Below are 12,522 nucleotides of genomic sequence, written 5' to 3' on the forward strand. Positions count from 1 at the left end.
GGTGAGCACATGCACTCTTGTGGCAATTAAAACAAACAAACAAAAATCATCCTGTGGTCCCTACATTCCTTTCATACTTCCCAAGTTATTTTAAGATTTTCTGATATCATTAAGTAGATTTTAAAGTTTAAAAACATGCAGGGGAGAGGGTTATAATGAGGTGGAACAAAAACCTCAGATTGTCCTAAAAATATGTTATGGATAATGATTTAAATTAACTTACAATATGCCACAAACCAAACATTTACAAAGGTTTACTTTTGACAATTTTCATAAAGAAAAAATATACAAAATCATTAGGACATATTCCTAATATCAAAGTAGTCAAACAAAGTGGCATACTCTTTATGCTTTTTCCTTTTGATTTCACTCGATGAGTCATCAGAATCTTCACTGCTAGAGGAATCCTGAAGAGAAAAATGAAGTCACTGTTATTTAGTTCTGATTACAATTTAACCATCAAATTTTTACTTGCTATTCTATTTAACATTTGCTTTTTGCTAATCACAGTGCCTTCTTTTTTTATGTTGCTTTATTTATATTAAGTACTTAAATATTTCTACTGAAAATTAAGATAGGCAACGAAAACAGGTTAAGTATCACAATGTTGGCACATTACACAAAACTTTAAGATCTACTGTCTCAGGAGAACATTATTGACTAGCATAGTGAGACAAGTAATGTTAGTTGTAGGTTAACATTCTTCTTCACTACTAGCTAGTTTTTCCTGAATGTTTTTGTATAAATATATATGCATATGTGCTTATACACAGGAACATTTTTTATAAAAGCAGTGCATTTACTCTTAATATTATGTTGAGAATTCTGTTCAGAGGATTCTGTGAATGATCTGATGATGTAAATTTTTATTTATATATCTGTACATACATACATACATAAGTATATGTCATGTTTCATTATTTCCCTCATATTTCCCATTTAGTTTATTTCTAGTCCTGCTCTGATGCACACAAATTTCTCATTGTTATTGGGCTATTGGAAAAGTCACAATGCATGTTGCAGAGAAAAACACAGAATAAATATGTAGGGACCAGCAGATGGCATAATGGTTACACTACTAGACTCCCACATAGCCAACCATGGTTTGAGTACTGGACCTGGTGGCTTGAAATTCACACCAGGTCCATGTGTGTGCCTGCCCAAAATCCCAAGGGGAGTATGGAGGAGAAGGCACTTCAGTGTGGCCATCCTACCCAGAGGGGGGTAATTTCTTGTTTGCTGTCTCTCTAGCGAATGTAACACGCCCTATAGCAAAAAAAATCTCATGTCATGATTTTTCCAACTACCCAATAAATTTTGTATTGGTCCCCTAAAGGTGAAATTACTAATAACAGTATGCCTGTATTTCAAGAGTCTTAATACATATAGTTAAATATGATCTTTCCTATTTTATTCTTTCAAAATACTCATGTTTTTAATAATTTCACAAATAGTAAAATGAGTAGGTATCATACTGGCTATTAATAATTTCATAAATAATTAAATGATTAGACATATCTATTTTAAAATAGCTCATAAAGAAAACTTGCCTCTTCTGATCCACTGTTAGATGAAGCTTGATGATGTTGTTGCTGCTGCTGCTGTTGCTGCTGCTTCTTAAGCATTGCAGATCTCTGAACAGCCAGGATACTAGGGCTAGATTTCCAAAACTAAAATAGAAATATGATCCAGTGAAAGATACTATTAAAAATGGGGGGAGGTTAAATTCACCTTAAATGTTGATAAAACAGTTATCAACATTTCATGACTTCCAAACAGTAACTTACAACTATTTTCCTTACTCATATATCAGGTTGTCAGAAAAGCCAAGATGCACGTTTACACAGAAAAACAGAAAAAATACATCATGACTTTCCTGACAACCCAATATAGTATCATTGCAATACAATTAAAGTAAAATGGTGAGGTTTAATTGTAGATAAATATATGTGCTGTCTTGAGATTCACAGATGATATTAATCAGTAACTTCTTGGTGTTAAGGGTGTAATTTTCAAAGGTAATAGTACACTTAACTAGTACGGTTACCTAGGCTATTAGTGTGAGGAGAAGAGGAAACGCTGAGCCAGAATATAAATCAACAATGTCATAAGCACATTGTTTTACTTCAGCTGCTGACCTTTTTTTTTCGGGGGGTGGGGGGCTGGAAAGATTTTTCTCTATGAAGGAACATGTGTTGATTTTTATTCTGGCCAAATATCTTACTTCATCATGGCCTTGATACTCTGAGTAGCACACAGTACACTATCACAAAGTACAGACAAAATTTTGATGTATACTGTACCTTGTTTTAATAGCATATAGCCCTTACTCTATTCTACCAATTAGCTTTGAGAAAGTAGAGTTCCATTAAATTCTTCGGCTATTTGCAATAAAGATCTTTAAAGAGCTTGAAAGCAAAGATCATACAATGTAAAGTTAATACAAAGAACTCATGCAGCCTTTAATTTTTATCCAGAGACACTGAATATTTATGAAACTCAATTTCTGCCTCAAAAAAGAGGCAAAAAGTATGTGTATTTTATGCTTGCTGTTTTATAGTCAAGAACTGTTTCTCTTTCAAGAAAATTAATTAGTCCATAGACATACAGCCACAAGTTTGAGATGATTAGAAGTAAATCTTAATGTTTAAATATGTTTGTGTTTTCCAAAAGGTTGATTAAGAATAATACACACAGGGGACCAGCAGATGGTGTAATGGTTGCATGGTTGGACGCCCACACAGTCAACTGCGGTTCGAGTCCCGGACCCTGTGGCTTACAACTCACACCAGCTCATGTGTGTACATGCCCAAAATCCTGAGAGGAGAATGAGCAGAAGGGGTTGCACTGCGGCCATCCCCCCTGAAAGAGTGATTTCTCACTTTCTGTCTCTGCCTCTCTGGGAAGGGCACACACCCTAGAGCAAAAATTTCTCTAAATAAAAAAAAATAATATACAGTATATATCCTTTGAAAAACCATACTGTACATGTCACAAAGATGGACAATTACATATAAACCAGAAATCACAATAAATAAGTACATAAGGAGGTGGTACAAATCAACCCTATAAAATTCCCAAAGTTAATACAAGAAATCTACCTTTTATTGGATATTTGGTATTTATGTATTACCTCAGTGCCATCAACTTTCGGTGGTTTTGCTTGAACCTTGTTTTCTCTGGAAGTGTCTGACTCCGACTCCGACTGACTGCCTGATTCAGATGCAGAGTCCGAGTCACTGCTACCTGACTGGCTACTGCTTCCATCACTACTGCTTCCGGAACTTGAACCAGATCCAGAACCTGAAGCTGACCCGGAATCATCATCCGACTGGCTACAATTTGAAAATAAACAGATTTCAAACAAAATTCATGAGGAATTTATTCTTTCTTAAAAGTCAGAAGAAAGTCCAAAATAATTAGATCTTTATTTGGTATTTCACATTTTAACTATGACCAAACAGGAAAATGAATTAAGTTAATCAATAGTAATGACTAACATATTCAGTATAGTTTTGACTAAAACATAAAATAGCATTAAGAATACATTTTCCTCCAAGGTAATGAGCAAAATCTATCATGTCCAGGATCCTGGGCTAAAACTTGAGAAGACAAGAAGCTTAGCCATGGTATCTACCCTTACCAGGCACTTCCCTCTAGTACTGTAAAGGAACAATCCTGTGTAGAAAATGTTGGTTAAGTTGAGTTAACTATTACAACAGGGACCAGAAGATGGCATAATGGCTACGCCACTGGCCTCTCACATAAATGACCATGGTTCAAGTCTCGGACCCAGAGGCTTAAACTCACACCAGTTGTGTGTGCGTGTGTGTCCAGGATCCTGAGCGGAGAATGGAGAAGGGATTGCGGCGTGGCTGTTCCCCTGGGGTGTGATTTCTCACTTTCTGTCCTGTCTCTCTGTGTCTTTCTGATGAGTGCATGTGCTCTATAGCAAAAACCTCTCAAAAACAACAACAAAAAACTATTACAGCAAAGTTTCGGTAAATGTGTTAAAAATTATTACAGCAACACAACAGGTGAAAAAAATTATCTGCAATTTCTACTTGTTTCCTAATTATATCTCTGTTCTATCATTCAGGAGAATATAACTCACTATAATTAAGCTATAATAAAATATAATTTACTTTACAAAACACTAATGTGGCTTTTCTGAGAAAATCCTTTAAATTTCTCATGGTTCCACAGTGATAAATGTGAAATAGAAATTTCTTCTATTTCTAACCTTTACACAATACATGTAAAGCAATTAACAGTTCACTGTGAAACTAATTTTTCCCATTTCTAATTCTTAGTTCAATGTAGTATAAAAATGGTCTTATTTTTTGTGCTTACATTTAATTTATTAAAACTAAAGCACTAAATTTCTGCTACATACAGTAAACTCAGTTTTTACAAAATTTCACCTGGCTTTATAATAAAACATTAAGTAATAATACAGTTTTTGTAAATTCACCAAAACACAAAGCTCTCAGTTCTCTGCTGTAATTTTTTAAAATGTCACCAGGTGGAGGTATTACTCAAGAAAATGCACTGCAAAGTTAAAAAGTACTTCTTTTTCCAAAGAAAGTAACTTAGTATCTTCACAGAAAGACAGAATAAAAGTTTGCAGAAGATTTTTGATTCTACAAGTTAGATACAGGTTAAAACTCTTATATTAATAAGATACATTGTTTTTAAAGTCTAGTGGAATTGATGTTTTTCTACACAGGAACAGTAAACCAAAATGTGTCTTTAATGGCAGTATGCTTTATTTGTGCCACCATTTCTTCCTTCTCATCACATGGTCTGATGTCCAAATATAACACAATACCTTTTAATTAAAAAAAAAAAAAAAGGCTGTGTTTTACTTAAATGCTTTGAAAGAAAAATTAGCAAGGATGTTCCAGATTCTTCCTGGCACACAGCAATTTTAGTTCCCCTTTAATAGGTTATGGAAATCAAGGGGCCAGTAGATAGCCTAGTGGTTACATTGCTAGGCTCTCACAGGGGCTGACCACAGTTTGAATCCCAGACCCGGTGGCTGTAAACTCATACGGGGAACCAGCGCATGAGTGGCCAAGATCCTGAGATGAGAATGGAGAAGGGATTACAGTGTGGCCACTGCTCACCACCACCACCCCTCCCTGGGGGAGGGTGATTTCTCACTTTCCCTCTCAGTCTGTCTCTTCCTGGCAAACACACAGGCCAGTCTCTGTCTCTTTCTCTCTGGCGAACACACAGGCTAGGCAAAGGCAAACATCTTTTAAAATATATAGGTTACGAAAATCTTTCATTTATTCAATAACCTTTAGTAAGAACTTTTATGTGTTAGGCATGGAGGGGAAACTGAGATAAGGCAAAGTTCTTAACCATTAAAAAACTTCTAACCTTTGCAACCAGCAGATGGCATAATGGTTATGTTGTTGGACTCTACATAGTTGACCCTGGTTCAAGTCTCAGACTCAGCAGCTTAAAAAAAAAAAAAAAAAAATCTCACGCATGTACATGTGTGCAAGTGCCCTAAATCCCAAGAGGAGAATGGAGGACACGGGACTATGGCATGGCCATCCCCCCTGGGGGATGATTTCTAGCTTTCTTTCTCTCTGTCTCTGGCACATGCCCTTTCAACCTTGACTCAATCTTATAACCTAGAAAAGTGCTATGTTTAAGAAAACTGACCCAAGTATATGAGAGCACTGAAGATAAACCATGGCTAGTATAATAATCAGAGAACAATTAGAAAAAGTACCAATAAACTAATTGTTCAGGAAAGAAAACAGAAGCAGTATCTCTTTAATTTCTTATAAACTTCTTGAGGATGTTTATTTTTTTTCGAGAATATCTAGCATAGTATTTTCTGCAGAGAGATGCTCAATAAATACTGGGTTGTGGGAAAAGTCATGAGCCATTCTTGCATAGAAAAAATGTGTCATGACTTTTCCTACAACTTAATAGATGAACAGGCCAAGCAGGTGGCATGGAGGTTAAGGCACTGCATCCCACAGGGCCGACTGTGTGGTTTAAGTCCTGGTCCATGCAGCAGCCTGAAATCACACTGCTCGTGTGCATGCATGCCCAAAATCCCAAGAGAATGGAGAAGGGATTGCAACATGTCTATCCCCTCCAGGGATGATTTCTCAATTTTTCTCCCTCCCTCTGTTTCTCTCCCCCTCCTCTCTCTCTCGCGTGCGCATGCACAAGCATACACATCTTATAGCAAAAAAAAAAAAAAAAAAGATAAAGAAAAGATGAATAATTTGGTGGGCTACTACTATGGGCCTATATTTTTCCATCTTCATTAGTCATTCCAAATGCATAGCTAGTCAAAAGTGCTTGTAACAATCAAAATTTTTGTGAATATAGGAATTTTTCATAGCATTTAGGCAGTAGAAGTTCTGGCTGAAAAATAACAGTCTGAGGCTATGCTACTCTAATGACATAGCTTTGTTATTGGAATGTCTTTACCTTGGGTATTGGAGGTACACTGTATTTAACTGAGTTGTACTCTTAGGATTAGGAATATGCTAAGAGCAAGAAATGTTTTATTTATTGCTAGAGAATGTTCTTCAGGGTATAGTTAAGTGAAAAAAAATGTTTGTGGTATGCTCCTTTTGTATTAAGGAGAAAATGTTTATACATACTCACTTACACTTTATTTAAAAGCAAACAGTGTCAACATAAACCAGCCAGTAACTTAAAAACGGTTCCCTATAAATGGTGGCAAGAAGAGACTATAGAGGAAACAGACATCTAAATGAGTCCTCAGTTTCAATTATGTAAATGTTTTACATAATTTTAAAATTTTCAAACAACTTCAAGACAAGCATTTATAGGGTCAGGATGAAAATCTTATTGGGTTCAAATATAAAACTTTGAACTAAAATAGGTGAAAAGCCTCTCCCTAATAAAGTAATTTTATTTCATCCTACTGCTACAAATGCTCTTCCTAAAATAAAACTGATTATGGTCTAACTTTTTTTTTTTTAAACAGGTATTCAATCTTTTTCTAACAAAGTTCAAACACCTATAAAGTTCTTCAGGATTTCATCTCTGCCTTATTCTCAAACCTATTTTCAGGCAGTTTCTCACTAAAACACCTAATTCAAGGTATGGCAAACTATGGTACACTACTTAAAATTCTCTAAAGGCCTCTCTCTATATATCCTGCCTTTGTACAACTTCTCCCTCCGCCCCCCATGTAATTTTCTTGTTTCCCTTCGTGTCTGTGAAAGAGCAAACGTGTGCAAAGGAAAGAGAGGTATCTTTGATAGGGTCTCCAGACACGGTGATCCTCCTGCTCACCTTCCCAGGTAAGCAAGAATCAGCAGCACACTGCCATGTACAGCCACGTGTGGTCATGTGCCTAGCCTGCTTAGGTTGGGCCAGACTTCCCACATGACCCCAGCCAATGCACAGCAGTGTCCAGCTTCCAGCACTAGGGCTGGGCCCACTAATAACATCTGTACCTCACCTTACAACTGTTCTTCCAGCAATGCTCTCCCGACTCCATCCCAAACCAATATTAAATCAGGTATCTTTAGGGCACAACCCCATAGAGCAGGAGAAAGCACAAATGGCCAAATGTGGTTCAAATTCAGGCCCCCCTAGTAGCTTGAAAAGCATACCAGACATGTGTATGTGTGCCTAAAATCCTGACAAAAGGAAGAAAAAGGAACTATGGTGTGACCAATCCCATTGTGACACGCACATTCTCTCTCACTTCACTCCACTCCATAAGCACACACCCCACCTGGCATTCATGTATGCATGCATGCCTACATACATACATACATAAATAAGGTAACTTCCACGGCATTCCCCAAACTTCCTGTACACACCATTATTGTGAGCATGGGACACAATCATCACTGGAGCATCTTGCTTTTGTTCACATGTACTTTATCTAAGACCATTATGCCCCTTGAATGCTGGGATTTTAACTTACTGCTCTTTGTATTTCAAACATTAAAGGGCTCAATACATGTTATAAAGAGCTCAATTCATGTTTCATGGAAATATGGATGACTAAACAAATTGAGATACATAGATACATATTCTTATATAAACCCCACAAATTATAATTTGTCTATAAGAAAAATCTTGAACTCCAACTAATACTTTACTTACCTTAGATAATAACCAATACTATAGACCTTTTACATAACTTAAATATGACTCTTAAAGAGTTATCCTTATTGCTCTTTTTCATAGCAACTCGGAGATCAGCTGCTTCAAGATGAAACTGAATATCTCTGTCCCTGCCACTGGCTGCCAGAAACTCAATGAAATGGACGACAAATGCAAACTTTGTACTTTTTATGAGAAGTTATGGCAACAGAAGTTGCTGCTGACACTTTGGGTGAAGAATGGAAGGGTTGGTTATGTAGTCCGAATCAGTGATGGAAACAAGTTTCCCCATGAAGCAGGATGTCCTGACCCACGGCCATGTCCGCCTGCTACTGAGTAAGGGACATTCTGCTACCGACCAAGGAGAACCGGAGTAAGAAAGTGCAGATCTGTTCGGGGTTGCACTGTGGATGCCAATCTGAGCATTCTCGAACTGGTTATTATAAGAAAAAAAAGGAGCGAAGGACATTCCAGGACTGACTTGATACCATGGTACATTGTCGCTTGGGCCTAAAAACCGCTAGCAGAATCTGAAAACTTTTCAATCTCTCTAAAGACAACGACATCCACCAATATGCTGTAAGAAAGCCCTTAAATCAAGAAGGTAAGAAACCTAGACCAAAGCACCTTTGATTGTCTTGTGACCACATGTCCAGTAACACAAAAATCGGTGTACTGCTTTCAAGAAACAACATACTAAGAAAAATATGGAAGAAGTAGCAGAAAATGCTAAACTTTTGGTCAAGAAAATGAAGGTGGCTAAAGAAAAACTGCAAGAACAGATTGCCAAGAGATGCAGGCTGTCTTCTCTGGGAGCTTTTAAGTCTGAATCCAGTCAAAACTAAGATTTTATAAGAGAAAGATCGGATCTCAAATCTGATCTCAAATCTCCTATGTTGTCTTTTCATTGACTGAACGAGGTAAGACAGAGAAATTCAGGTCACAGAAGGCTGGGAGGTGGACAGAGCAATCCTATAGTATATACAGGGGAAGTGTTACTCAAATTTGGACTCTGGTACTGTCCTGCTATGGTAGGGGACATGTCTTAGGAAAGGATTTTTAGCATAAAACAGTTGCCTCTTCAGAAAGGCATGGAATGACTTGAAAGCAAATGACTAGTACTCCTATTAAAAAATAAAAATGTTATCCTTACATCCTTATCAATGATAACTTTAAATCTCACTATATGATTATTAGAAGCACTGAATTCCTCATATTTCTTAGTTTACAAAAGAAAAAAAAAACACATTTATAGGCAATATGATAAAATTATACTGTTTTCTTAGAGTTAAATACAAATACCATATTTTTAAATATCAAAACAGTGAACCAGCTGGTGATGGGGAATTAAGACAGCTGGATCCCACATGGCAGACTGTGCAGATTGAGTCTTGGGCTCAGTGGCCTGAAAAACATGCCAGGTACTTGTGCCATCATGCCCAAAATCACAAGAGAAGAAATGGAGAAGGGACTGAGACATGATCATATCCATGGGGAGGGATCACACTCTCTGGCTTTCTCTCCCCGCAACCCCAGTGAGACCATGCACCCTCTATTAAAAAGTAAAATAGCAATTCAGGGTAAGTCAGTGGCATGGTGGTTCAGACAGCTAGATCTCATATGGCTAAACTGTGCAGTTCAAGTCCTAAACCTGGCATCTTCAAAAACACACGGTGTACATGTACATGCCCAAAATTCCAAAAAGAAGAAAAAATGGGAGTAAAAGGGACTGCGGCACACCACCTCCACAGAGGGTGTTTTCTCACCATCCCCATCATCACCTACCCCTCCATCTACCTCTGCTCTCTAGTGAGCGTGCACACACCTACTGGCAAAATTTTAAAAACGAAAAAACCCAGCAATTCAAATTAAAGTGATTTTAAGCTTATTTATGCAATTTCAAATATAAACAGAACAATACAACGAATTACCATGTATCTATTATACAGCTTCCCAGTTATCACTCCTATTAGTGTTGTTTCAAATAATCCAGACACACACATTCTCTATCTCTGGACATTTTAAAATTCATCCATACTTTAGTACTTGTTGGTTTAAAACAAACAAAACCCACAAATTTGTAAACATACCTTAAAAGATGACCTATTTCTTGGGACCAGCAGTTAGCATAATGGCTATGTTGCTAGACTCCCACATAACCGACTGCGGTTCGCGTCCCAGATCGGGTGGCTTAAAACTCACGCCGGACGTGTGTGCATGCGTGCCCAAGATCCCGAGAGGAGAATGGAGGAGAAGGGATTGCGGTGTGGCCATCCCCCATGGGGGGTGCTTTCTCGCTTTCTGTCTCTCTGTCTCTCTCTCTGTCTGGCGAGCACATGCGCCCTATAGTGAAAAGAAAACCTCTCCCCCAAAAAAGATGACCTATTTCTTTACTAGAAAACATGTTTAACATTAAGCACACTTAATGTCTGGTTCTGGCTACCCCTTTAATCTCATGATAATGTTTCTTCAACATATTGAATAGGAATCCAGAAAAGAATCACATGCTCTATTTGGTTCAAATATTTCTTAAGTTTCTTTCATTACCTAAAAGTCCCCCTTCCTCTTTTCCTTTCAACTTACTTTGAAGGAAAAACTAGGTGGTTTATCCTGTAGTTTCTGCTTTTCCAATTTTGCCAACTATCCTCTTGTGATATAATTTAACATATTTTCTGTCCCTTGTATTTTTTATAAACTAATTTTATATCTATAAGTTTAATCAGATTCAGGTTATGTTCTTCTGGCAAGAATATTTTATAATTGGTACTGTGAACATCCATCAAAATCTGCACTTAGTATCTGGTTATGTCTTGTCTGTGTGAGGTGAAGTATGGTCTGTGGATTCAGGTACTGTCCGCCTTACCCATCCATTAGAAACTTTCCTATAAGATGATACCTCATGTTTACAGCCGCCCTTGAGGGTCATATGGCTTCATCCACCATGTCATTAGAAGCTATAAAATGGTGATTTTATCATTATTTACCCAATATGTCATTTCTTCATTATTTAATAGAATATTTCTTCTGTAAAGAAAATCTTACCTTACCATTATTTATTAACATGGAAAGTACAGTACTTTAGCCAGGTATGCAGAGTAAGGGACTCATAACGCAGATCTAGTCATAAGTGAACAATGGATAAATCTAAATTGAAAAATATATTTATAAAATTTCTAATCTAGGGAACCAGCAGTTAGCGTAATGGCTATGTCGCTGGACTCCCACGTAGTCGATTGTGGTTCGCGTCCCGGACCCAGTGGCATAAAACTCATGCCAGACGCGTGTGCGCCCAAGATCCCCAGAGAATGGAGGAGAAGGGATTGCAGCATGACCATCCCCCCTGGGGAGTGATTTCTCGCTTTCTGTCTCTATGTCTCTTTCTGTCTGTCCAGCGAGCACACGTGCCCTATAGCGAAAATCTCTCCAAAAAAATAAATAAATAATCACTATTCTATAGTCCTCAAGATGGAAATTTTAAAAATATTGTTTTTAAAGAGAGAATTTTTCCCCAAGTGCAGGTGCATTTACTGGAAAAACAGAGAGAAAGCAAGAAATCCCCCTCCCGCCCTGGGGTGGATGGCCACACCACAATCCCTTCTCCTCCATTCTCCTCCTGGGATTTCAAACACGCATGCACAGGCATCCAGCATTAAGTTTCAGCTATTAAGTCTGGGACTCGAACCACAGTTGGCCATTTGGGAGTCCAGCACCTTAACCACTACCCCACCTGCTGGCTCCAAATGTTATTTTCTTATGCTTCACTTTTTTTAAAAAATTTATCTTTATTATTATGACTATTAATTTGCTATAGGATACATATGCTCATCAAAGAGACAGAGACAAAGAAAATAAGAAAGTAAGCTACTTAGGTCCATGATCCAAACCATGGTCGGTCATGTTGAAGTCCAGTGCCTTTACTACTACGCCACCCGCCAACCCCCAACATGGCAAAACTATTAAAGACTAAGACGAACTGTTCCAGATTAAAGGAAATTGAAGGAACATGACAGCCAAATGCAGTATGTTATCTCAAACTGGACCCTTTAATGCACAATGATTAGAATGACTGATCAAACCAGCATACGAACTAACGATTAAAATACTGCATCAATGTAAATTTTTCTGAATTTAAAAACTATACAGGGCTTATCTGATAATACTTTATATATACCAAAGTATTAATGTTTAAGAGGCACTACTCTCAAATGATTAGAATAAATACACATCATAAATATAAAAAGTAAAAGACAGAGGGGCCGGCAAAAGGTGTGGTGGTTAAAGGTGCTGGACTCCCATATGACCAACTGTGGTTTGAGTCCCAGACCTGGTAACTTGCTTTCTCACTTTCGCTTTCTCTCTCTGGTCAAACGAGAAAATAATACTAATGTTAAAAAA

At 37.5% G+C, this 12,522-nt stretch overlaps 1 protein-coding gene across 2 annotated transcripts in view; it reads right to left on the reverse strand.

Moving 5' to 3' along the window:
- CHD1 (chromodomain helicase DNA binding protein 1) overlaps nucleotides 1-12,522 on the reverse strand; it is a 96,289-nt gene that overhangs the window by 55,246 nt on the left and 28,521 nt on the right. For both annotated transcript variants that reach the window (XM_027774068.1, XM_006154154.3), the window contains exons 2-4: nucleotides 3,134-3,335; nucleotides 1,551-1,670; nucleotides 343-407 (exon numbers count right to left, since the gene is read on the reverse strand). In XM_027774068.1, the coding sequence (XP_027629869.1) occupies nucleotides 343-407; nucleotides 1,551-1,670; nucleotides 3,134-3,335 (387 nt within the window). The remainder of the gene's footprint in view (nucleotides 1-342; nucleotides 408-1,550; nucleotides 1,671-3,133; nucleotides 3,336-12,522) is intronic.

This window comes from Tupaia chinensis, unplaced genomic scaffold, assembly GCF_000334495.1.
Source record: "Tupaia chinensis unplaced genomic scaffold, TupChi_1.0 Scaffold000396_1, whole genome shotgun sequence".
NCBI lineage: Eukaryota > Metazoa > Chordata > Mammalia > Scandentia > Tupaiidae > Tupaia > Tupaia belangeri.